Source organism: Bos taurus, chromosome 17 (genome assembly GCF_002263795.3).
Source record: "Bos taurus isolate L1 Dominette 01449 registration number 42190680 breed Hereford chromosome 17, ARS-UCD2.0, whole genome shotgun sequence".
NCBI classification, from domain to species: Eukaryota; Metazoa; Chordata; class Mammalia; order Artiodactyla; family Bovidae; genus Bos; species Bos taurus.
Genome location: NC_037344.1, coordinates 69,396,119 through 69,421,802, shown reverse-complemented (window position 1 = coordinate 69,421,802; position 25,684 = coordinate 69,396,119). Strand labels below are relative to the sequence as shown.

The window sequence follows — 25,684 nt, the reverse complement described above, 5'->3', positions numbered from 1 at the left end:
CGGGATCTTGCAGGAAGCTGGGCTCGGGAACCAAAGGCGATCCCCGGCCCCGGAAACACTGGTAATGCCTGCGCGGAATTAGGAGACGGTCCCTAACGCCACGTGATCGTCGCTTCGCCACCACCCTCCCAATCCAGGCCCACCGCAAGCTCTGCGCGCGCTCGCCGGACCCACACTAGGTAGGGGCTTGGAGAAGCCGGAGCGGAGCGAGGCGGGGCCTCCTCCCTGACCGTGAAGGCAATCAGGACCATTAGTGCCCTTAGCAAAGATGGCGGAAGACAGCCCACCGGCCGGACCAATCTGGGGACGAGCTGGCCGTGGGGGGCGCGCACACGAGTGTAGCAGGTGGCTCTGCGCGTGCGCCCCGCTTATTGGCGGGTAGACGCTAGAGTCCTGAGGCGGAAGTTTGCCTGAGTGAGGAAGTGTGAGGAGCGAGACAGAGGGCGCAGACTTACGCGCTCTGCGCGCCGAACGTCCTTTATTCATTGGCTACTTTTCCTAACAGAGCGTTGTAAACAAAGGTCGGGATGTCCTCCTGAGGGGTCTGGCTGGGGCCTGTGCGGCCTCGGGCCTCCTGTCGGCGCCAGCCTCCCCGCTACTCCCGCTCCCTCAGCTAGGCCAGACCGTCTCCCCAGGCTGGGCCAGGGCCTGGGTTTCTGAGCGGAAGGAATGCCCCAGGCAGCGAGGGCCGGGCCCCGGCGCTGTGCAGCCCAGGACCTGGTGTCCGTTTGGAAGACCTGGGACTGGGTTAAGGGTCGTGATCGCCCGCAGGGCCTGTGACCTGCAGCCCCTGGTCGCCGAGCCGCCACTCCTAACCGCCCGCTACCCACCGTGGGCATCCCTGCCTGTCGCCGTGGGCGGAGGGGGTGGGGGCCCGCGAGGCTATCTGTGGCTGCCCTGAGCCCCTGCCGTGGAAGCCTCCCCAGCAGGCACCAAGAACCCGCGGCACCCACCATGTGCCTCCCAGAGACGGGACTGCTAAGGCCTCGCTCAGGTCAGTCAGGAAGTGGGCTGTCGTGCACCCTGGGAGATTCAGCGCCCTCACTGCCTTGATCCCAGCTGTCACTTTTGGGTGGGGTGCTCAAATGGAGAGTTAATTGATGAAAGCCTGGCGGCACTAAAAATAGGGGTGGAAGCCTCCGAACTCGCACCCACCACCAGCCTCTCTGGCCCTTCCCAGAGCTGGGATCTCGGGAGGTGACTTCCCTGCGCTCTGTTTGCATCTGAGGACAGTGGCTGGGTACCAAAGCTCACCGTCCCAGGAAGCTCTGAGTCACTGACAATCATTAGTAATCAAAGAGGCAGGCAGCGGGACCCAGGGATTGCTGAATTCCTCGAGGTGAGGGAGAGGCCTGCCTCTCACCATTAAAGGGGAACATCTGTGCTGATTCAGGCCACTTTCCAAGACCTGGGAAAAGCCAAAAGAGCCCAGCCTCGGAGACAAAGGGCAGAAGAGCCTCAGAACCCCCACCATAACTCTAGGAACTGGCTACCTTGCTATCCTCATTACGATCTAGATTTACATGTTCATTTGGGAGCAAGTTCCCACCCCCTGCAGCTGGCTTCCCTTAAGTGTTAAAGTCTCAATCTCTCCCCTTTTTCCTAATTTCTTCCCTGCCACCCCATGGCACCTGCCTTCCTGTCTCAGCTGACACTGGACAGGTGAAGTTGGCACAGTTTACTAGGCAGATACTATCTCGGTGCCCAACCCCTGGGACTCCTTAGTAATATGAGAGGCAAGGAGACCCACTCCAGCTACTCTCCCAGTCTTTCTTATTCTCAAATGAAGGCTCCCCAGATCCAGCCCCAAGGTCCTTCTTCTAGCCCAGTTTTTCTGGGTGTCTGAGTGCCGGGGAAATGACCATTACAAGGGGCAGAAACTGATGGGGAGACACTGAGGGAGCCAGGCCTGCTGTGGGGGTAGGCATTACTTTGGGGTGACTGCCCCCAACTGTTGCATCTTCTCTTCTGAGGCTTTGTCTGGAAGCAGGACCTCCACGGTGAAACTGACCTTCTTTGCGTGAATGAAACTGTAGGTGTTGTCAAACCGCAGGACATCTGAGGGGAGGCAAAAAGACAGACACTCAGGCAGCCCCACAGAGCTTAGAGACAGCGCTATTTGTTGACTGAGCAAGTCAGTGTGGTAGGTAATGAGGACGAAGGTGGCACAGCGATGGTCCTGAACCTTCTGAAACCCAGACTAGGTGGTTACAAGATGTTCATGAAGAGGGAAAAAGAACATGCCAAGTGCCAGATAAGTGGCAGAGACAGTCACATCTGTTAACAGCTTGGAAGGAGGGGGCCCTATAGACTGAAATCATGAGAAAAGCTTTTTAAAGGAGTTAGAGCTTGAACTGGGCCTTGCAAGGGGGGGAGCAGAGTTAGTAGCAGCAGTACTTGTTAAAATAATGATAGTAATGGCGACAACGGCTATTCCTGTGACTCAGGAAAGGGTTGGCAATCTATATTATTCATGGGAACTCTTGAGTTCAACGTTAGTCTTGTTTTATAGAAACAGGAAGTCACTATGTCACATGTGAGGAAGGGATGGAGCTGGAATTTCCCTCTGGTCTGCACTGCTGCCTGACTTGGGCCCTGGAAAGCCCAGTCCTGTTCATTTTCTGAAAAAAGTAAAATAGGCAACCCTTTTTTTAGGCAAACTTTTTGAACCAGAAATTTATCCCACAGAAAGATAAATGGACAAAGATGCTCAATGCACCCCTATTTGTAATCATAAAAGATGAGGAAAACTAAAATGTTCAAAGGAGAACTGCTTTAAAAGTTTTTATTGAAATACTATACTGGATAAAAAGGAGGTGAGCTTCATGAGAATTAACCAGGGAAACCGTTGACAATATATCCTTAGGCCAAAAAAGCAAACTGCAGAATAGTCTATAGACTGTTTACAACATTTTTGTTAGTATCGGTGAGTGCTTAGCTGCTTAGACATATCCAGCTCTGCGACCCTAAGGACTGTAGCCCACCAGGCTCCTCAGTCCATGGGATTCTCCAGGCAGGATTAATGGAGTGGGCTGCCATGCCCTCCTCCAGGGGATCTTCCCGACCCAGGGATTGAACCCACGTCTCCTGCACTGCAGGTGGATTTGTTACCGCTGAGCCACTGGGGAAGCCCTTTTTGTTAATATATGTAAAAAAAAAATTTTTTTGTCTTTGTTATTTGGCCCACCTACACTGACAGATTTTACAGTGTCAAAACTCCTTCAAATATACACTGAATGACAGATGTTAATTCCTATGAATGTGTATGTGTGGGCACATGTCCTATATATTATGGAGACATGTAATGCTCCTAAAGGGATGGAAAATATTTGGTAGGATAATTCACAAGACCTGTTAGTGATTTCTTTGGGAGAGAGAAAATGGGCATGCAGTTGGCAGAGAAGGCTTCCAAGCCTTGGCCAACAAACAGACTGCTTTTAATCTAACCCTTCTTTTTTTGAGTTGTTCCATTCCAGTCAAACACCCCTTCCAAAGAACAGGGTGGGAAAACAAAAACACTAGCTCTGCTCTTTCCGCATCCTTGTCTTCTCTCACTTTTCCCAGCCAAAAAATACCCTGTGTATTTAATCCTGAGATGTAATCTTCCCCTTTTCTGACCCTGGATAAAATGCATAGTTTAACCCAAGGGTAGACATACCACCCACCCTTTTCTCCATGGTATGGACTGAGTAATAACAGTCATCAGTTTTCTCTCTGTGCCAGAGTTCTTCAGGGCCAATGGTGCCTCTGGAAAGAAGGAGACTTCCTCTCTGCCCTGGATGACAGAGCCTTAGCAACCAGAGTCAGTCATGCTAGAGGAGAAGTCTTTGAGCTCCTTGGACCAAGCACCAGGGCTGAGATGACTCTGCCTAGCATGACATTCTGCCCTCAGAAACAAGGAAAGGGCTGTTCTTAGGCCCAGGCCTGAGGGAAGTGGGGGTCATGAATTGCAGTGGTTCATTTTGACACTAATTATGTACTCACAGACTCGTAGAGGCCCCAGAGATCCTCCAGGCTAGGGCTTCTTCACTTTTGTAGGGGAACTGATCCCTACAAAATCTGAGGGCACACAATGTCAGGGCTGAGAATCTGACAGCATACAATTTCAGATCCCACGGAGCCCATCATGGACCCTCTGGGGCAGTGGTTCCCAGTAGGAAGGTTACCATTCTGAAGACAGGTGCTGGGGGTAACCGTGCCCTCTCATTCGTGAAAGAGTCTCAATTAGTGTCCTTTAATTTCTCTTTTATATTCCAGATTAAAATGACAGTGTTAGTTGCTCTGCTGCTGCTGCTGTTAAGTCGCTTCAGTCGTGTCCGACCCTGTGCGACCCCATAGATGGCAGCCCACCAGGCTCCCCCGTCCCTGGGATTCTCCAGGCAAGAACACTGGAGTGGGTTGCCATTTCCTTCTCCAATGCATGACAGTGAAAAGTGAATGTGAAGTCGCTCAGTCATGTCCGACTCTTAGCGACTCCATGGACTGTAGCCTACCAGGGTCCTCTGTCCATGGGATTTTCCAGGCGAGAATACCAGAGTGGGTTGCCATTGCCTTCTCCAGTTAGTTTCTCAGTCATGTCCAATTCTATGCAACCCCATAGACTGTAGCCCACTAGGCTCCTCTGCCCATAGAATTCTCCAGGCAAGAATACTGGAGTGAGTAGCCATTCCCTTCTCCAGGGGATCTTTCCAACCCAGGGATCGAACCCAGGTCTACTGCATTGCAGACAGTCTGTTTTTAATGTCTGAGCCACCAGGGAAGCCCTATATTCCAGATAGGAGAGTGTATTAAATTTTTAGTTATGTTGTGTAGGTGGGTTATAATATGTATGAATTTCATTTCAGGATAGTAGAGGAGACATTAGATACTATTATAAAAGGGAGATGGTTTGTCTTTAAGATTTAAAAGCACTGCTCTGGGGAGCCACAGACCCCAGATTAAGGTCTCCTGCTCTAGCCTACTCCCCTCATTTTAAGGAAAAAAAGAGCAAAATCTAATTACTTAGAGGCAGTTGCTCAAAACACCTGGAGGGTTACTTGCAAAGCTGGACTCAGAACCAGGTCTCCTGGTGCCCAGCTGAGCTGTTTAATCTCCCTACATGTTTCAGCTCTCTGACCACACTGCACACTCCCAGCAGACAGAGTTCAGATCTTTTTTTTTTTCTGAATCTTATTCTTTCCTAGACAAGTACTCTACACTCAGGGCCTCAGGATATATTAGTTGGGAGGAAAACAAAGTGGAATTAGTTCAAACTCTGAATATACTTGGGAAATGACCGGCACAGCCCAGGGAGGGTTAGTGGGCTCCCACCATTGGACTCAGAGCTGTAATTTCTCCACTGGGTGGTTATGCTCTACTTTACAGAGGGTTGCCTGGTTCCCCCAAGGCATCACCTCCCACAGGTCAGCTTGTAACCTAATATCGGGTTCTCAGAGGCTCAGCTCTAACCTCGGCCATGGCCCGGGCAACAGCTGACCCCACCACGCTGTCTTTAAACCTGGGCAGGGGGCGTGGATGCTAGGGCTCTGTGCCTCCTGAGAACGGACGATACGAAGCTCCCAGTCAAGGCCCCGCAGGCAGGTAAACACTCCATCTGACAACATATCCACGAGGAACTAAAATCTGGGATTTGCAAATCTAAGCCTGATTATGTTAAAGAGTTCATGGTCCTACGTGATACTACAGAGAGGCAGTGGGCAGTGATGGAAAATGGGCTGGGCTCTGCTCCTGGGCTCGGGCCAATCACTTCCTGGGTCTGGGACCGTGCTCTCTCCTCTGTCACGTGACCATCTCTAGGGTAGTCTGTGGTCACGAGATCCTGCCCCATTTCTTGCCTGTATCTGACTCTTGGTGTCTACGCACACCACACTGTGGGACAGTATACCTCTATACCCCAGCTTCCCTGTCCTTTAAAATAAAGAAGCTCGGGCTTGCATGGACGAAGTGCTTTACGCCCCGAGGACGACAGTGTCTGGGCTGGCGCTCACCTGATGCCTGATGCAAGGTATACCGCCTTCTCCCTCAGGACCCAGCAGCTCGCTAACAAGCACAGCTCTCCTCCCCGGGGAGCCAGACCACAGAGCATCTGTGAGGAGGGGGCGGTAGAGACTGAGGTTGCCTGGGCTGCGGGGGAGGACACGGATCTGAGGTTTGGGCGGTGGTGTGGACAAGTACAGAGACAGAGACATCTGTGGGACTAGTTCAGAACTGGTGGTGTTGCCATGGAAACAGGGCGCAGGGCTTCTCCCCTCTCCGGCACTATCTCCTCCGGGTCTTGCCCTAATAAATAATAATGGCGGCCAGGGTGTGCTGAGTGCCATACAGCAGGTATGATGCTAAGTGCTGCACAGACCTGATCACATTTCATCATCAGGTATCCCCATGAGGTAGAGAATCTGATCCCCATTGTAGCAATTGGGGGACTGAAGTTCAGGGAGGCCAAGTCACTGGCCTAAGGACTAGTCAGTGGTCAAGTCTATTGCAGCTTGATGACAAAGCCCTTACTGTTACTGATTTTCCATGCCTGGCTCCTCGGCTCAGACAGAGGAAACTGGAGATTTGAGGGGGGTTTTCTGTGTGTGTATGTGTGATTTTTCTGCCTAGAAATATAGTACATGTTCTTTGTAACATAAACTGTATTTACAGAACCAGTATAGAAAAAACATAAGCCCTCTATGTTTTCTTAAGTTCCCAGAGATAACCACCACTAGCGTTAGCATAGAATCCGCAGACTTCTTTTGACTTTTTATTTTAGTCAAAGTGAGAATATACCATATATGGTATGTCTCATGCCTTATTTTTTTTTTTTTTTAACATGTTAAGAGTCTGCCTGCAATGCAGGAGACCTGGGTTCGATCCCTGGGTCGGGAAGATCCCCTGGAGAAGGAAATGGCAACCCACTCTTGCCTGGAAAGTCCCATGGACAGAGGAGCCTGGTGGGCTACAGGCTCCCATGGGGTTGCAAAGAGTCAGACACGACTGAGTGACTTCACTTTCAGTTTCAGATATCTTATCCATCACTTTATTCTCTTTAATGTGATATTATATTCTACTGTATAGACGGACCATAATTTATTTAATAAAGCCATTTAACTTATCGTCAGTATCCCAAACTGCTAGGAACATCTGTGTACCTATATCTTTGTGTCCTTGTATAAATATTTCTGTAGGATAAATTTTCAGATGTAGAATTGCTGAGTCAAAGGGAATTTGACCAATATTGCAAAGCTAAGGGAGGTTAAGCACCTTTCCCATGCCGATTTACCATTTTTATTCCTCTTGAGTAAACTTCCTGTTCATGTTCTGTGGTCACTTTTTGATCAAGCTGGATGAGTGAAGCTCAGCAGAGTCAAGGCTGGGTTCTGCTCACCCTGTGATCCCTGCACCTGCCCAGCCTGTTCTGCCTCTCTGATGTCTGGGGAAGGGGCATCCCCCGGAAATGTCTGATAGCGGCAGTCACAGCCCAGGGAGACCTGGAACCAGAGAGCAGGTGTTCTCAACCCTTGCAAGCACCCAGCACTGTGACTCACCTTTACCTGGGAGCATCAGGTCAGAGTCCTACCCTGCTGTTAACCAGCTGGGTCACCTTGAGCCTGCCCTCTCACCCCTCCATCCTAGCAAGAGAGGGTGGAACTGATGGCATTCTGCTTCTAGAGCTAACCATCTGTGAGCTGAAATCCAGGGAGAAAGAGGGACCTCACAGGCAGACAGCTAGAGCAGGGGCTTTGAGGGACTCACAGATGCCAGGATCGCTGCAGGTGAGGCTCCCGTCCTCGGGCACAAGGTGGGCGTTGTACCTCTGGCTGGGCAGCACCTCCCTCATCTCCCCGGCCCGCTGCCGCTCCCCCACCTTAGTCTTCAGGAAAATCCCAAAACCGATGTCCGAACCGTCCGACATGAACTGCCACCTGCAGGGGACAACCACCCACTCAGACATGACTCCATCTGCACGTGCCCTCTCTAGGGTCCTGTCACCAAAGCTTCTCCCACCCCAGCCCTCCGACCGCCACCTAGGGCGGCAAGCTCCGGTCTCCTGGGAGGCTCCAGGACCTTACCTGAGGACACAGCCCGGGAAGAGGATCTCATACTCCACTTGGTGGGAGGAGCCCCGGGAAATCTGCACACTGTGCTCATACTGCTGCTTCACCTGGTCCCGCACGTAATACTTCTTGGGGATGTCACCCCCGTAGTTGATCTAGAAGTGGGGCACGGAATGAGCTGGAACAAGCACTGGAGCCAGGGATTCCCTGGTCACCTCCAGTCCCCCTGGGGAAGCCCATACCTTGGATTTACATTTGGGGTTTCCATCAGGGTCAGTCATGGTGCCCCCATACTCCACAGGCAACTGGTCAGGGCTGATATATTTCAGCAAAACCTCCTTCCAGTTTGCTGGCAGGAGAGGGAAGGAAGGAGAAAAAAAAAAAGGATCAGCACTAGGCAGGATTTCATCACAGCCCAGGCAGTCTACACACAAGAGGCAGAACAGAACCCGTCCACCCCCGCACACCAAACACGGGCCCTGGGAGCACAGGACGTGCACACAGCTCTTCAGGGGGTTCGAGATGGGCCATCACCCAGAGGACTGCCCTATGCTGTACCAGGAAACAAGAGCAGAGTCATGTCCCCATGGCCTCTGGCCAGCTGGTCAACCTGAGGCAAGCCACTTTGCTCTGAGCCTAGGTCCCCCTGCTGCCTTGCAAGATCATGGTGGGAGGGAAGTGAACTAAGCACTTGAGGAGGTGTTTGTCCTAAACTGTAAAGTGCCCTATCCTTAGGAGAGTGTATCATCACTCCCAGGAAAGGGATACAAACGTCTGAAGTGCAAGCAGGAAGGAACAAAGGGAAGGGCATTCCATGCAGAGGGCACGGCACGTGCGTCAGGCAGGAGGGCCTGAGTCAACGCGCTCTGCCCTGGTTAGACCGACGTGAGGGCCCGACCGGGGGTCTCGTCCCCCATCACCCTCTGTGCTCAATCATGACTGAATGAATGCGTCACTGTAGACTAACCTCTTAATCGAGGTCCCTTGGCTTTACCCCCAGGCACACTTTCACTTCTGCTCTTGTTTAGGCTGTCTGGCAACCGGTGATTTGGGGTGTTTTTTTTTTTCTCTTATTTTAGTAATCAAACCCTTTCCTGGTAGGAGACGTGGCCTCAGGTGCAACTAAGGCTGAGATCCACTTCTCTGCCATTTCAGATTCCTAAACGAGTGTCAGCCAGAGGACAGTGTCTTGATCCTGGGAACCTCTCCGTGCTGACTACAGACACCAGACACAGGCAGCAGCTCCGAGTCACAGGGTACCTGCAGCATCCTGTGTGGCCGGTGCGGCCTGGAAACTCACGAGCACAGTCCGGGGGCTCCCAGCCGCAGGGATCTAAAGACCTGCGACTAAGCGACTCCAGGGCCCTGTGCCCGGCCTCGGGGTGCCCGGTCTCGGGGTGCTTCCATCTGTGCTAAGCTGCAGCCCGGGGCGAATTTCTGCCTCCTCTCTCTTGAAGATCTGTGCCTTCCCAGCCCAAGGCGGGTTCGGCTGAAAGGGTTTCAGGTGTGGGTGGTAACATACTGAACCTCCTCCACAGCCGCTGCCAGGAACCAGAGCTGGGCTCACGCACGTGGTGGGCGGCAGCCACAGAAGAGCCAAAACTCATCAAGAGCCTTTCGCTCAGACTTTTTCTTCCCCCAGCTCAGCTGGAGGGTTGGAATCCGGCCAGGAGCATTCTTCCCATCTTACAGACAGGAACTGAGGCAATAAGGACAGCACTCGTTGCGCCAGAGCCAGCACCAACAGCCAGAGGTCCTGTGCCCTCCAGACTGCTCCGCGCCACACCCAGGCCTCAGCACGTGTTTGCAAAACCTCTGCGTTCAATGTGGTGCCTGAAGGTGAGCATTCAGAAGCCTTCACAATTAATTCCCTTTCCTCCCCCTCAAGTTCAACTCCGGAGAAGGCAATGGTAACCCACTCCAGTACACTTGTCTGGAAAAATCCCATGGACGGAGGAGCCTGGTAGGCTGCAGTCCATGGGGTCGCCAAGCGTCGGACATGACTGAGCGACTTTCACTTTTCACTTTCTTGCACTGGAGAAGGAAATGGCAACCCACTCCAATGTTCTTGCCTGGAGAATCCCAGGGACAGCGGAGCCTGGTGGGCTGCCATCTATGGGGTCGCACAGAGTTGGACACAACTGATGCGCCTTAGCAGCAGCAGCAGCAAATTCAACTCCACAGGTGGCCTTAAGCCACCCATGAAGCCGATCTACTTTTCTAGGCTTTTCTCCCACCCCTCCACGTCATGCTCCAGCCAGACTCGCCCCCTGCTTGTCCCTGGCTGCCTTGATTCCCAAGCATCTTCCCTCTTGGCTTTCCCTTGGCCCGACGTCCACCGGCTTCCCCGCCAACCACTTCTCCATCTCCCTGGCGGGCTCCTCTTTCTCTGCCTGCCCTCGAGCCTGGATATCCCCGACGCGTCAGCCTCTGTTCTGTGGGCGACTAGTCTCATCTCCTTCTCAAGGTCTCATCTGCCTTGGTCTTTGTTGTTCTTCCATCGCTATGTCGTGTCCAACTCTTTGCAACCCCGTGGACTGCCGCACACCCGGCTTCCCTGTCCTCCACCATCTCCCAGAGTTTGCTCAGATTCATGTCCATTGAGTCAGTGATGCTATTTAACCATCTCATCATCTGTCACCCCCTTCTTTTGACTTCAATCTTTCCCAGCATCAGGGTCTTTTCCAATGAGTCAGCTCTTCGGATCAGATGGCCAGAGTACTAGAGCTTCAGCATCAGTCTTTCCAGTGAATATTCAGGGTTGATTTCCTTCAGGGTTGACCCTCTTTCTGAAAAGTCCCAGAACTCCTAACTGGAGTCTGTCCCTAAGCTGTAGGCCCAGGCCTCCCCAACATCTGTACATCTCACAGTCTCCTTAATTCAACCTGGAGCTTTTTCTTCTGGTTGTGTTATTCCCCAGTGGAAGTGACTGCAATGCTCGGTCACTCGTGCCAGACCCCAGGGAGCCATTCTAGATTTATCTTTCTCCCTTCCTACCTCCAGCCAATTGAGTTCCACCTCCTACAGAAGTCTGAAATCCATCCTCTCCTCTCTGTCCCTACCGTCCCCAGCCCTGCTCAGCCTTTCAACTCCACGCGTGTGGACTTTGGCTGTGGTGTGCAAAAATGGTATCTTGTTCCTCACAATCAACAGAGAATCAGATCTTGGCACCTACCCTGCCCCCCGATTAGAACTCCTCTCCAGTGCCCAGGAGCCTGCCAGAGTCAGTGCCAGTGCCCTGGGTTCTCTGCCATCCAGCTCCTGGCACCCGGCTCCCTTCCCATATCATCTCTTGCCACACCCTGCAGTGCACGCTACAGCCACCTTTGCCACAGTGTGCAAAGTCTTTGCTAAGCGCCCTTCTCTCTGCCCAACGGCTTGCTGCCTCGCTTTATCCAGCCGCCCGACTCACTCTATAGCTCGTAGCTGAGGGAGGCATCGCCCCTACCCAGGCTGGGCAGGCTGAGTGCCCCATTCAGTATTCCCATGGGCTCTTCCCTTTTACATGTAACGTCACACACTGCTGTGGTTTTACCCAGGTGGCTCAGTGGTAAAGAATCCACCTGCCAATGCCGGAAACGCAGAAGATGTGGGTTCGATCCCTGGGTTGGGAAGATCCCCTGGACAAGGAAGTGGCAACCCACTCCAGTATTCTTGCCTGGAGAATACCATGGACAGAGGAGCCTGGTGGGCTGCGGTTCATGGGGTCTCACAGAGTCGGACGCGATTGAGCACACACGCATGCTCACGCTTGATACAGCTGTTTGTGTCTCCCTTTCCCGAGAGGCCACCAGCTCTTTAAGGGACTCTGTCTTCCCTCTGTGGCCTTGACACCTATTGAGTTCAGGGCCGGGCGCACAGCAGGAGCCTGTGCAACGAGGCTGGCTCTGCTCCTGGGACCCCCTGCTCTGCTCCTGGGACCCCCTGCTCGGCCGCGTCCAGGGCCTCTTCTGGCTTGTGTCCCAGCTTTCTCTTAAAGGGCCCTGTCCTGCTTTATTGCAAGCTCACTGAGAATGAGGGCTGCCATTTCATTCACCTTTGATTTTCCCCAGAGTGTTACAGGAAGAGTTCTCACGAAAACAAAGAGGAAGAAGCCCCTTGCTGGGGCCCAGCCTGCTTCCGGGGTGCCACTGCGCCCCAACCAGAAGAGGGAGCCTTGGCCCTGGCGGCTCGGGCCTTCCCTATGACGCCATTCCCCGTGGGAGTGCTGCCACGCAGCCATGGTTCAGAGAGAATGGGCTACTCACCTCCCAAGACCTGGATCTTCTTACGAGTGTCCTCACTCAGGAAGGGTTTGACGAGGTTGTAGGCCACAGGGAACAGCTTGGGGGCTACAATAGAGACCAGGGCATGTGAGCCCCAGAGCATCCCTAACCATTGCCACATAAGGATCCCCTGCATCCCTAACCATGTCCATCACGGCCTCCAGCATCGGGCCACACGCTCCCGGGACCATGGAGCCCACGTAGGCAGCCTGTGTGAAGTTCAGCTGGCCTATCTGTACGGGTGGAATGCTCCAACTTCCTCACCAGGCTGGGAGGCTCCAAGGAGGTAAACGCTAAAAGCCATGCGAATTATGAAGCCGTCTGTGTAGTCACAGGTCAGTCTTTGGAACGTGTCCCAAGACCGCCACCCTGACCTTTGGCTCATTCTATGTTTATTCTCCCCCGAATTTGTCCCAGGAACATTTTCGGCCCCTCCTTCCCATTTGGCTTCATCACAGGTAGTTCCCAACTTACCTTTAACGATAAAAAGACGCTTCAGCGTTTCGGGATAATTTTCCTCAAACATGCAAAGAAACTGTGGAAAGAATTCAGCGGGCTCAGAACTGCGCCAAGGAGAGAGGCTCTGCTTCCTCCCGCCTCCCCCACCCCACAGGGCCTCCGAGCACTCCCATCTCTCACCCTCCCACCCCACCCCAGCCCTGGCCCTCACCTCCCCGTAGGCCTCCACGGCCGGCTTCCAGAGATGCTTGAGACCCAGGCCCTCGCAGTCATAGATCAGGGTGGTGGCCTCTATCTTCTTCCCCATCTGCAGGGGGACAAGAGCAGAAAGTCACATCACACGGCCCCGCCCCCAGAAACACACACCGAAGGCCACCCCGGTTCAGGGGAAACACTGATTGTGCCTTGTGCCCACACTGCAACCAGATCTGGGCAGGGCCAGACCTAGAGTTTTCCAAATCAGGATAATTACCCCCAGGCCGGAACTGTGGCCTAGACAAGGTCCCTTCCCGTCTAGATCGCCCTGCTGTCATCCAGGAAATGACTGGGTAGACCGAGATGACATCTGAAGCCCCTTCCATTCTGCAGCTTGACCTGGTTCTGCAGCTCCCTTTCTTCTGCACTCCACATGGCCACGTAGCTCGCAGGCACGGATGCTCTCCGGCCAACAGGAGCCCTAAAGGGGCATCCCCATCTAACGCTCCTCTCGATGCCTCGGCACACACTAGGTGCTCAGTGACCATGGAAGACACTGCTGAAATGTCCCCAAACCTATCACATCGTTTGACTGCATGTTTACAACGACTGAGGAAGAGGGAGAGAGAGAAGACCGTGGCGGCTCCAGCTTGCTCTTCAGTCTTTTTCCTGTAAGAGAGTCAGCTGTCCTTCTCTCTGTCTGAATTGAGTTAGACAAGCACAGAATCTGAGCTCACTGACACCAGCGGCACCCAAATAATCGTCCAAGGATAGGGTGGTCCCGACAAAGACTCCACTGATGCCCAGGCAGCAGGAGAAAAGCAACGACAACATAGTATATTTTTACTTCACTCAGTTTAAAGGATTGCCTCTTCTTTCAACGGCTGAGTCAAAGATCTCTCGTGATGAATGTCACACTGCACTTGAAAATATGTGGGTTGTTTTCAAATCTTTTTTGATATTGATTTCTAACACAGATTCCACAGTGTTAAGAGACCAGACTCTGTATGATTTCAATACCTTTATACCATGAAATTTTTGCACCTTGTTTTATGTCCCTTTGTATGTTCCAGTGTCTCCTGGTTTATAGTCTATGGGAACTTGAATAGAATTCATATCCTGCTGTTGTGTGAAAACTGTATAAATCTTAATTATGTTGAATTGGTTCATAGTGCTTTTTCGTCTACTGTATCCTTCTACTGGAGAAGGAAATGGCAACCCACTCCAGTATTCTTGCCTGGAGAATCCCATGGGCAGAGGAGCCTGGCAGGCTACAGTCCGTGGGATCGCAAGAGTCGAACATGACTTAGCGACTAAACCATCCATCCATCCATATCCTTCTACTTTTCCATTAGTTTCTGAAGAGTCTGATATTGAAATTCTAACTAAAAATCTTAATTTATCAACTTAAAACAGTAATTGCAATATACAGTGAAACTGTAGTTAACTTTGTTCTGTACTTTCTAAGTCTCCTGTAAATGTATCATCATACTTCCATAAATTAAAAAATGACAAAGAAAGAAAAATAAATCAAAGGACTGTCTCTTTTTTTTTTTCCTGACTGCACCATGCTGAACTTCCCCAACCAGGGATTGAACCCCCACCCCCTGAAGTGGAAACAGGGAGTCTTAACCACTGGACTGCCAGGCAAGTCCTGAAGTTCTACCCCTTGTTCTGAGACGACACCCTCCCTATAGTTTGGGGCTTAATTATGGCAATAATAGCTGGTAAGTGTTTCCTCAGTCCTTACTTGGAAAAAAAAAATGAAATCTGGAAACACAGGTCAGTCCCTAAAACTCTGTAATTTCACTGGTCAATGAAATCCACACATCAGGGCCTGAGCCCTGAGGCTGCACTTCAAGCCATGTGTGACATCCAGGCTCCGGCGTGACCGACTCCACTGGGCAAACCCCTCTTCGGCCATGCTGGCCCCCTCACCTTCTCGGTCTGGCGGACACATTCCTGCAGCAGCAGCTCACAGTCCCGCATCTTGGTCTTGAACAAGTCCTGCTTGCTGGCCGAGAGGAGCAGACCCTTGGCGTCCAGGGGACCAATGATGTCGTACCAGATGGGGGAGCCTTCCAAGTCGTAACCGCACATGCCCCCTGACAGGTACTGCTGCACCACCTGGGCCAAGACGGAGGGGCGCCTGGTCAGCAGACCCAGGGCAGCCACCCCTTCCCCGTGTCCAGGGCCTTCCTCTGGGTTTATCCTCCCCTGGGTGCCAAGGATACTCATTCAGTGACTCGGCATCGTCAGACCTTTCCTCTGAAGGCCCCAGGCCCACAGTTCCAGGACTCTGGCCCTGACAGCCCTCACATGGGGTACCGTACTGTCCTACAGCAGTCCCTTGGGCGTGTCTGACTCTTTGTGACCCTATGGACTGTAGCCCACCGGGTTCCTGTGTCCATGGCATTCTCCATGCAAGAATACTGGAGTGGGTTGCCATTTCCTCCTCCAGGGGATCTTCCCCACTCAGGGACAGAACCTGAGTCTCCTTTGTCACCTGCATTGCAGGCGGATTCTTTACATGCTGAGCCATCGGTCAACTTTCGGCCTTGTCAGACCTTTCGTCTGAGGGTCCCAGTCCTGTGGATGCAGGATACAGGCTATGGCTGTAACCGACCTCCTCACGTGGGGTGGGGCGGCATAATCTGTCCTCACCTCTGGAGGCTGCCAGCTCATGATGTTGTCAATGTCCTTTTGCTTCCGGAACTCCACGTGCTGCAAACACATAATCGGGACTTTAATAAAGCGGGGCAGGGGAGGGGGCTGCCCTTAACAGGCATCTAGCAACGGGTGGCAGCACGGACCACAGGTAAGTCACGAGAAAGCCACTGGCAGGAAGAGAAGGCAGTGCCTGTTTCCAAGGTCTCAGCAGCACAGATTGTAATTCCTGGTTGGCCCAGAACTATGAAAGCTCTGCTTCCCGGGAAGGGACTGAACTTTGTCCCCCAGGATAAGGCAGTACAGGCTGTGATCAGGGTGGGAGGGCTGGACAGAAGTCCGGGCACGGTGTGATTCTGATGGGCAGGAAGAGAAGCAACCAAGGGTCTCACCTTCCGGAGCATGGCCTCGGATTTCTGCAGGTTGAAGTTTCTTGCTGTAACAGGGAAACACGGACAACAATTAGGCCAGTAGCTTGGGCACTGAGGACTAAGAGACTGTCCTGCTCCTGTGCTGGGGTCCTGGGGGCTCTTAGATCACCCTGCGTGCGGAGGTGGGGTGAGGACACTCACTGAGGGTTTGGGGAGCACCTCGACCCCTGGGCTTGCAGGAAGAACAGGTCAAGGCTCAGGGCAGGTGGGAGCAGCCCTGCAAGTTCAGGGTCAAAAGAGCTCTCTCCTAGTGGATGCAATCAAGTGAAGGATCTTATCTCCTCTCAGGAAAAGCAAACCCTGGACTCCCTTATCATTTAGCCTTCTCCTTCCAAAAAGCTAATCTCCTGCAGGGCCTAACACTCAGTGCTGAGAACTTGACCTTGGGTTCAAAGATGAACACAGCTGCCTGTAATCTGGGGCAGGACTGGCAGTACATTCCAGTAGGATGGGGGTGGCGGTGATGAGCCTCCACTCATCAAAGGGCCCACGCATACCCCAGGGGGACAGAGGACCCTCCTCCTCCCAGGATTCCCAGAAAGTTTCAGAATCAGAGTTCCCCTGGCTCAACGGTTCAGCGCTGAAGAACTGATGCCTTTGAACTGTGGTGTTGGAGAAGACTCTTGAGAGTCCCTTGGACAGCAAGGAGATCCAACCAGTCCATCCTAAAGGTGATCAGTCCTGAATATTCATTGGAAGGACTGCTGCTGAAGCTGAAACTCCAATGCTTTGGCCATCTGATGAGAAGAACTGACTCACTGGAAAAGACCCTGATGCTGGGAAAGACTGAGAGCAGGAGGAGAAGGAGATGACAGAGGATGAGATGGTTGGATGGCATCATTGACTCAATGGGCATGAGCTTGAGCAAGCTCGGGGAGTTGGTGATGGACAGGGAAGCCTGGTGTGCTGCAGTCCATGGGGTCACAAAGAGTTGGACACAACTGAGCGACTGAACTGAACTGAACTGGGTCAACTCTATCTCATGCACAAACCTCGACACGCTGTCCTGCTCACGGTTCAACACAAAGGCTCACCAAGGCCACCTGCTCCCAGACAATCCAGGCAGCCACATGCACTTGCCCCTCACTGTTGTTCTGAGCAGAGACCCTTCTGCAGAGACCCTCAGAGAGGAGGGGGTGCTTCCTCAGCCACGTGACAACCCTTCCAAGAAAATTCTGTGCTGCCACCCTGAGTCCCCGCCTGCCAACATGCTGCCCATCCGTGGATCCTTTAACCATCCGGCATAGCTTGGTGTCAAGTCCATCCACTTCCCTTTGGAGGTTTTCCAGTTTCCCAGCGCCTCTCCTAATGTGTGTGAGCCAGAGCACAGGTGTTATCTACCCTTCTCCAATTAAGCCTAAGAACTTTCTCAGCAAGAGGCCAGGTCCTTAACTCAAGTGCAGCTTCCCGTCAACTGAAACCCCCAAATCCTTTTCACCTGGGCTACTGAGAAGCCTCTATCCCACAGGCTGAGAGGCGGTTTTCTGGATCTCTCCCTATCAGATTTCATCTTGTTATGGTCAGCCACATTGCATTTCTTAAAGAGCTTCTGAGATCCACATTGTGGGCAATTTTGCCATGCGGCCTATGAACTGCCCCTCCCAGCTCGATGTCCTCTGTGGGTCACATCGACATTCAGATCTGCTGACAGCCCCGGGACCTGGGCCAGACAGGCTGCCCTCTGGACTGCCACCGGCCCCTTAATCACTGCTCTCTGGGAGCGGCCGGGCACATTCCCTGACTCTGCTGCCCTGAAACACAGTCCACTCTCCTGCACCCAAAGGATGCAACAAGAGATATGCCCAAAGCCACGCCCATCACTTGGGCCAGACTTGCGCCTGCAGAAACGAGCAGCCTTGGCTCTGGGGAAGTTCCTTCTCATGGTCCCCTTACAGGTGCCGTCATGGCAGTGGGGGGTGGGCAGCTATCAGAGGAATATGATCTGGGTTTGCATCTCAGCCCTTCCGCCTTCTTCCTGTTTGACCTTGGACAAGATATTGCAGCATCTCTGGCTGAATCACCCAATGAGCTAAAAACACTTGGAAGACACAAGGCACCACGCTGTCATGATGGGGGGATGCAGTCGGACCTGAAAGTGGGGATCCTCCAGGCAAGGGAGGGAACCCCCAACTGTGAAGTCATCTTCCTGGGAAACAGGAGTGGTGGTGAATTGTGAGCCCCTTATCTCAGTGAAGCTCTCTAGTTAACCCTTAGTGGCTCAGGCCCAATATTCAGGGTCTTCAAGGGCCCTCCCCAAGCTGCCACTGCCTCTGGCAGTATGGGCCTGAGGCCTCCCCGGGGCTTCTGCTCCTTGGTCAGGGGGCAGCTCAGGGCACGGCTTAGGGCATGGCCAGAGAGATGGGCCTGGGAGCCAGAGTCCTGGGTTCTTATTTCATCCCTTCCTAGTCCTAGGAAATAAGGAGGCTCAGCCCTGCCCTGGCAGGCTCACAGGTTTCCTCCACCTCCTGGTTTTATCTTGCCATCTGACCCTCCTCCTCACTAGCGTGCCCAGAACTGGGGAGGGGAGGGTGGGTGGTCAGAGAGTGATGTGTGAGGGCCCGAGGGCCAGCAGAAAGCTGAGCCCGGGTCAGGGAAGCCCTCTCACACCTAAGGCTAGAGAAAGACATCTGGCTGGCAGGTGCCTTGCAAATGTTTTCTTTAGAATGAAAAGGAGACAGAAAAAAGGTTTCTTTTAAAAAGGTGGCGGGCGGGGGGGGGGCAGGGCGGAATTCCCTGGCAGTCCAGTGATTAGGACTCTGAGCTTTCACTGCCAAGGGCTTGGGTTCGATTCCTGGTCAGGGAACTAAGACCCTTGCATGCTGCACAGCACAGCAAAAAAGGAAAAGAAAAGTAAGGGGACAAAAAAACCCTAGTTGAAATTTACAGTAGAGTCTGACCAGGCCTGAGCTCCTGCCCAGGAAAATGTGGGGCACGAATGACGTGCAGAGGAGATGCGTCCTGTGTTTGAAGAGGCGGAGCTTGGCCAGGCGGAGAGGCGGGTGGACAGCTGTGGCTGCCCGAGAGGGTGCTGGTCTGAGGACCAGGGGTCCGGGGTTGCTGCCCTGATTCTCTTTCACGTTTGCTGTGTGCCCTCAGGTAAGTGCCCTCCCCTCTCTGAGCCCCAGTTTTCTCATCTGGCAGATGAGGATGACTGCACTCCTCTTCCTGCAAAGAGAGGGACAGGAGCTATCCCAGGGTGGGGGGTTGGGGTGCCCGGGAAACCAGCTGCCGGCTTCTCTTAGATAAAAGAGAGCTGCGATGCTGTTCACCTCAACGGCTCTCTGAAACCACTATCTCCCAGCCTCAAGGTAGCTGGGAGGTGTGTCTGATCCTCACGCAGCTGGCCCTTCAGTAAAGACTGGGCCAGAATATCCTCCCACTCTGGACTGACTCCACCGCCACCCCCCCTCGCTGCCCCCCACCCTCTCTGAGTGGGCACAGGTAGGAGGGGTTCACAGCTTTTTTGGGGGTGGGGGAAATGGCAAGTGGCACTTTCTGAGGTGCACAGAGCCCCAGGGGGCTCTCCTGATGGCACTTGTCCGGGGCGGGGAGGCCTGCCAGCAGCGTCTCCAGAGTGCCCCAGCTATTCAGTTCCTGGACTAAAACAGAAAATCATGTCTCTCCGCCTGTCCCAAGACTCGTAGGGGACGCACGTGTCTGTGTCTATAAACAACTAATCGGCCGGGACTTAAACTTTAATACTGGGGGCTACAACTCTGTATCCCCACTCCAGTATTCTTGCCCGGAGAATCCCATGGACAGAGGAGCCTGGCGGGCTGCAGTCCGTGGGGTCACAAGAGTCAGACACGACTTAGCAACTAAACCACCACGATTCTGGGTCCTGATTTAATCTCTGCTAAAATAACACAGAGAAATGTTCTCTATTATTTCTATGTCTGGCAATAAAGTTTCTACAAAGGAAGAAAAAGAAAAATATGTCACAAGAATTGAGAGAGAGAGAGTGGCACCTGACTTGAATCACAGAAGAGGAGAAGAAAGAAAAGCTTTCAGGAGTTGCAGCGTGAGGTTGAGCTGGACCCGACGCTAGCAGAAACGTGTACATTTCACCAGCACCTGCACAGCGCTGTTACGGCCCACCCTGCAGCAGGCAGGACACCCGATCTCGTCCTGCCCTCCCACACAGGAGCCGAGGACAGAGGTTCACCCCTGACCCAGGTACAGGCCAGGCAGAGCTGGGAGAGATCTCGGGGCTCTGGAACCAGACGCTGGCTTGAGGGGAGTTTTGTAAACCTAGATCGGGCTGAATGCCACCCATGGTATTTCCCCACGCTCTCTGCCCCTCCGACATACATGAACCTCTGGCAGCAGGCAGCCTGCCGTTCCCACGGCAGGGGCCAGCCTCTCCCACGGCTAAGACTCTGGTTCCGAACTTAGCTCTGCCTCCAACTTCCCACCAGCGTGGGGCCTTTCTCGGGTTTCCTCAACCTGCTTCCTCACATCCATCGGCAGAGTGTGTTCATCCAGTGGATGGACAGGGCACAGGGCTGAGAGCCAGCCGATCTGGGCTCCGGTCCTCTGCCTGCAGCTCAACACTGTGCGACCTGGGGCAAGTGACCTCACCTCTCTGAGCCTCAGTGTCATTATCTATCCAATAATATCCAACACTATCCAACAGGAGGGTTGAAATTATCTAATAATCAAGAACCCTTTTGGTTCTAAAGGTTGAATCCTCCAGATTCTGAGAGCGCCAGGGGCAGGGTTCCCAGAGGGTGCCATTTCTGTGACCCAGAGCAAGCGTCTGGCCCAGCCTCCCTCCTGCAGCCCCTCTCCCCTCACCTCGGAGCCAGCGCAGGAGAAAATAGTCGTCTGGATTCGGCAGGGCAGGCAGCACATCCTGGACATTCTCTCGAAACTGCAGCGAGAGGCGGCTAGGTGAGCGGCAGGTCCCACCCTGACCACCCTCTGCCCAGGGCTCTCCATAGAGGCTTTCGCTGGGCTCCTGCTAAATACGGGGCAACTCTGCAGACACAGGCTAAGCACCTGGGCGGCTCGGGACCCTGTGTGGGTTGTGCTGGTGGGAGCTGGATAGCAAGAGGAGGTGGGCAGGAAGTATGACACCACCCCGGCCTGGCTGTGGGCACTTACACACTCCTTTGTGGCCGATGGGCAGACATGTCCCTAGATAACTGTCACAGTAGACAACCTGGGGTGTGCCACCGTAAGGGCATCTGTTTACCAAGCATTTCTGGTGTGCCCAGCATTGAACTTGGCACTGATTCACTCTTCACTCAGAGTCCCTAGAGGTATGACTGCTCCCATTTTACAGACGAAGGAATCAGAGCTCAGAGAGGTTAAGTGACGGCCCCAAGGTCAACAGCTAGAAATCAGCAGAGCTGGTAAGCAAACCCCCCGGTCTGTCCCAGGCCAGTGCAGGCACTCTGTCCACCATGGTCTCCCCCTTTAGTGATGGGATGCTGAGCAACGTGCTGGGAGGCAGAGGGAAGAGTTAGATTCTGACTGGGGCCAGGAAGAGGGGGGGTCTCCTATGTCTTCATATAATAATGGCATTTGAGCTTGAAGGACTCCAGAGGCAGCAATCCGGGTGGAGGGAGCAGTTCCAGGCAGAAGCCACAAAGAGGGAAAGGGCGGCGAGCGCCAAACAAGAGCTGGACAGTGACCCCAGGATGGCCACACCCACTCTGACCCTGGCCGTGAGCACGCCCCCACGTGCTGTGCTGTCCCCAAGCCTCCTGCTCCCAGTCACTGACCTACAGGGCAGCCACAGAGGGACCAATGAGGACCCACCACCTCTGCCCCTTGCTGGGGTCAGCCAGGGACTGGAACCATCCAAGCCCGCAGACAGCTCCCAGAACCCCAGGGACTCTGGCGTGCCGCCACCCCTTACCAAGGACCCTCCCCAGCCCCCGGTTCCTAGCTTAATCACCACCTAATCCCTTCTCTGCCTGGTTTCCCCTGCAGGTCAGCAGTAATATCTGAAACCTCCCTACCCCCCAGCCTCCTGGGATGGGGAGGCCCCGCCCGGGGACACCTTCATGGGGCTGATGCCACAGCCCCACTATTACTGGCAGGAGGCGTCTGCCAACCCTCCTCCCCCAGTTTCTCAGCAGTGGAAAAGTGCCCAGCTGTGGAGCCTCCAGCCCTTAAGGCTGGACCCAGTCGATTCCAAGAATGGCCACTCTCTCCTCTCCCCAAGGGCAGCTGGTGGGAGAGGGTGGGGCTCCGAAACTGCTGTTCCCTTCCTCTGCCCAGGCACCAAGGCAAAGCTAGGCTTACCTCCTTGCCTCCTGAAAAGCATCAGCCGGAGTCCCCAGCCAGGGAGGTTGGGGGTCGGGGGGCGGCTGGGTGGGCAGGACAGGGGAGTTGGGGTTGGGGGTGAGGGGCTGGTCTCAGCTCAAACTAACCCCAACTCAGTCTGGCCCCGGTAGGATCCCAGGCTTTGCACCAGCAGGTGCTCCCCCTCCACCATCTCGTCCAAACTCCTCAATATCTTCCCTCAAGGAGCGAGCAGAGAAGGACCGCTTGTGCCCAAGGTCGCAGACAGCCTGGGGGCCAGAGCAGAAGCCATCCAAGTCTCCCAAGGAGCCCTCGGGAGGAGGCCCCTTCCATGTACCACTCACTGCGCCTCTGCCAGAGGAAAGCCTCCCGGAAATGGGAGGGAACCTGGGGCCCTGCCCCTGCCCCTGCCCCCGGGCCCGGCTGCCAGTGCCTGCGAATCAACGTTGCCTTTGTGCCCACCCCCACCCCCCCAGCTGGCTCCGTGGGCTCCCAAGCAACCACTTCTTTCCCAGGTGGCAGCGCCGAGGACTCGCCCGGGGATGGGGATGGGGCCGGGGCGGCCAAACTTCCCCGGGGTCCCCTCGGCCGGCGGAGGGAGCCAGGGAGTGTGGGGGTCGGCGGCCGCGGGCAGCTCAGTGCGGCGGTGGCCGCTCCCTCCGCCGGCCGCCCGCGGACCCGCGCTCGCCCCCCGCCCAGCCCCTTCCCCGGCCCCCCGCCGCCGCCGGAGGAGCAGCCGGCCATCGTCGCCCGAGCGGGGGCGAGGCTCACCTTGGCCAGCGCCTCCTTCTGCTTGGGGCTCAGGTCGCCGACCCTGCCGCTCATCGTGGCTCAGGCTCGGGGCGCGGCGGTTGTCGCAGCAGATGGAGCACCGACGCGTTCTCCGCCGCCGCCGGAGTCGAGTCCCAGCCTTTTGCCCGGGCCGCGTGTGGCGGCCAAGCCCCGCCTCTTAAAGAATCCCAAGGGGCGGAGTAGGGAGCGATGCGCTGGGCACGGGAGCATCCGAGGCGGGTCCCCTCCGCCCTCCTGAAGCGGAGACCTGGGCGGGAGGGGCGCGCGCCAGTGCCCACCGGGGCCAAGGCCGGTGGACCGCAGTGGGGCAGGAAGTCTGGGTTGCAGCCCCAAATTTACCTTTAGCTCACGGTGTGACCTTGGAGGAGACACCTGAGCTCTCTGGGCCGTGTGACCCCATCTGAGAACTATCTAATGATTTCTTGTAAGATCAGGTCCCCAGGGTGCCAGACTTCTCCTGCCAACCCAGGAGGGAGCTTGCCTGATGCCCTTGTCGCGGGGGTCCAGGTCCCCTAAGACTAGCCATCACCTCCAGGACAGTGGCTTTTTCTCTCTGGGGTCCTTGCCTGCCTCCTGTCCTGCCATGGATTTGGGGCCGCTGCTGCCAACCCAACTGGGGCCCTTGCAGGAGTTAACAGCCTTTCGGCTTCCTGCTGTGGGGCAGGCAGTCTGAGGGGTAGGGAAGCCCAGACCTCATCTTCCCACCCAGGGCCCTGTCCTCTGCTCCTGACCTTCTCAGCTCTCCGAGAGGGTCGCAAGGTGCTGGCACCCTCCGCTGGCATGGAGGAGTGCTTCCTCTCTGGGAATCAGAAGATCTTGGGTTTGAATCCTAAATCTTCCCCTTCTTTTTATGAGACTTCGGGGAGCAAGTTCAACTCTGAATCCAAGCCTCTTCGTTCACTAAATGGATTTAGATGATCTGGACCTTGGGTCAGCAGGAGAGGATAAAGCCAGCTAACATACATAATGCCCTGGGTGCAGTGCTTAGCCCAAGGGTCCCCTCTGTGACCACTGCCCTCATCCTCTCTGCTCAGCCTGCCTTTGATGCCTGCCTGGCCTCGGGGTGGGGATGCAGGGTGGACATGGAGGAAGCCTCAGTGAAAGCCGATGGCCCAGTGAAAGCTTATCTGCTTCCCCCGCCCACACCCAGGGGCCAGAGCTGTGTGTTCCCCGGGCAGTTGCAAGCCTGACTTGTGGGACAGAAGCCATCTGACGGTCCTGCAGTGTCCCCTCCCCATACACTGAAGCCATTTCCTACTTGCCAAGCTCACCAGACCTCCCTCTCTGCCCGGGTTCCCCCTCCCCCACGCTAACCCTACCGCCAGGATAGCAGCGGGTCACATGCCGTGGCCATTCTTTCCTCCTACTGCATGCCAGGCCCTGGGTGCTGTTCTGGGGATCCTGAAATGAGTAGGGTGCCATCCTGCACTCCCAGAAGTGAGACACAGGCAACAGAGGTGGTAGTGGCAGAGAACCTGCATGCCAGTGCAGAAGAGACCAGAGACCCAGGTTCCATCCTTGGGTCAGGAAGATTCCCTGGAGGAGGGCATGGTGACCCACTCCAGTATTCTTGCCTGGAGAATCCCATAGACAGAAGAGCCTGGCGGGCTATGGTCCATAGGGTCACACACAGTCTGACAAGATTGAAATGACTTAGCACGCACGCACGCATGCCCTGATGTCTAGCACTTGGGCCTGTTTTCTGGGCCACGGATCAGTAATACTCAGGCATCCTTAAGGAACTAGAATACAAGGGCGAGATAAATGCCCGAAAGAGAGCCAGAAAGTGCCTGACTTCAGGTTGGAAGCATCCTCAAAGTCTTCATGGAGGGAGCAACATTGGACTGGGCCCTAAAAACCTGGGGTGGGGGACTTCCCTGTCAGTCCCGTGGTTGAGAATCTGCCTTGCAATGCAGGGGACTTGGGTTCGATCCCTGGTAGGGAAACGAAGATCCCACACGCCGTGCGAGCAGCTAAGCTCGTGAGGGCCAGAGCCTGTGCACCAGGACTAGAGAGCCCACGTGCTGCAGCCGAGACCTGACACAGCCGAATAATTAAACTTTTAAGTTAAAAGAAGATCCGGGGCGGAAGGAAATGGAAAGGAGGTCCATTCCATGCTGGCATCACAGCACGAACGAAGTCTTGGCGGTAGGCGGGAAGCATGGCTAGAACCAGACAGGAGAGGAGAGAAGGGGCAAACTGGGAAGCCCAGTGGGCCCTCGACGCGGCCTTGCTTAGGGGTGTCTGTGCTGTTGCACCGTGAGTTCTCGGGAACAGGACCCTGTTTTATCACCCCTGAATCCCCACACGGGAACAGGACCCTGTCTTATCACCCCTGAATCCCCACAAGCGCCTTCCCCCGCACAGCATACTGCGCACGGGAGCTGCTCCATAAGTGAATACTGAGTGAATGAATGAACGAGGGAATGCAGGAAACATTCTCATGGGCACCGAGCTGGGAGCCCCGGGGTGGAGAGTTAAACATAGATCGTTCAAGGATCAAGCAAGTAACTCACCTTACGTAACAGCTGTGGAAACAGGCCCGCAAAGGCCGTAGCCTGCCCCCAAAGGCATCAGTGGT

The 25,684-nt window shown here is 54.6% G+C and overlaps 1 protein-coding gene across 5 annotated transcripts; it reads right to left on the bottom strand.

Moving 5' to 3' along the window:
• Nucleotides 1-446: 446 nt before the first annotated feature.
• On the bottom strand, nt 447-23,235 carry SEC14L2 (SEC14 like lipid binding 2). Of its 5 annotated transcripts, none has more exons than XM_024977031.2 (12): nt 22,440-22,667; nt 20,854-20,929; nt 16,018-16,061; nt 15,623-15,682; nt 14,897-15,085; nt 12,975-13,070; nt 12,779-12,839; nt 12,287-12,370; nt 8,282-8,388; nt 8,055-8,194; nt 7,738-7,907; nt 447-2,058 (listed from the first exon to the last, which is right to left on the bottom strand). In XM_024977031.2, exons 3-12 carry the CDS (start codon nt 16,027-16,029, stop codon nt 1,928-1,930), a joined length of 1,050 nt encoding a protein of 349 aa, XP_024832799.1. In that variant the 5' UTR covers nt 16,030-16,061; nt 20,854-20,929; nt 22,440-22,667; the 3' UTR covers nt 447-1,927. The 5 variants fall into 5 exon arrangements, with proteins under 5 accessions (XP_024832799.1, XP_024832798.1, XP_024832800.1 ...); XM_024977030.2 differs by lacking the exon at nt 22,440-22,667 and adding an exon at nt 22,312-22,417; NM_177943.2 differs by lacking the exon at nt 22,440-22,667 and adding an exon at nt 23,083-23,217 and having other exon boundaries at nt 1,751-2,058.
• Between the last annotated feature and the right edge of the window lie 2,449 nt (nt 23,236-25,684).

What these genes read in the sequence shown, in the direction of transcription:
- SEC14L2 (NM_177943.2), bottom strand. Translation starts at nt 23,136, where the DNA reads ATGAGCGGCAGGGTCGGCGACCTGAGCCCCAAGCAGAAGGAGGCGCTG. An exon ending in GCGTCTTTTTATCGTTAAAG is followed by an intron (nt 12,371 to 12,778) that starts GTAAGTTGGGAA and finishes TCTCTATTGTAG; the next exon opens with CCCCCAAGCTGTTCCCTGTG. An exon ending in CTGCAGCGATCCTGGCATCT is followed by an intron (nt 2,059 to 7,737) that starts GTGAGTCCCTCA and finishes GCCTCCCCTCAG; the next exon opens with ATGTCCTGCGGTTTGACAAC.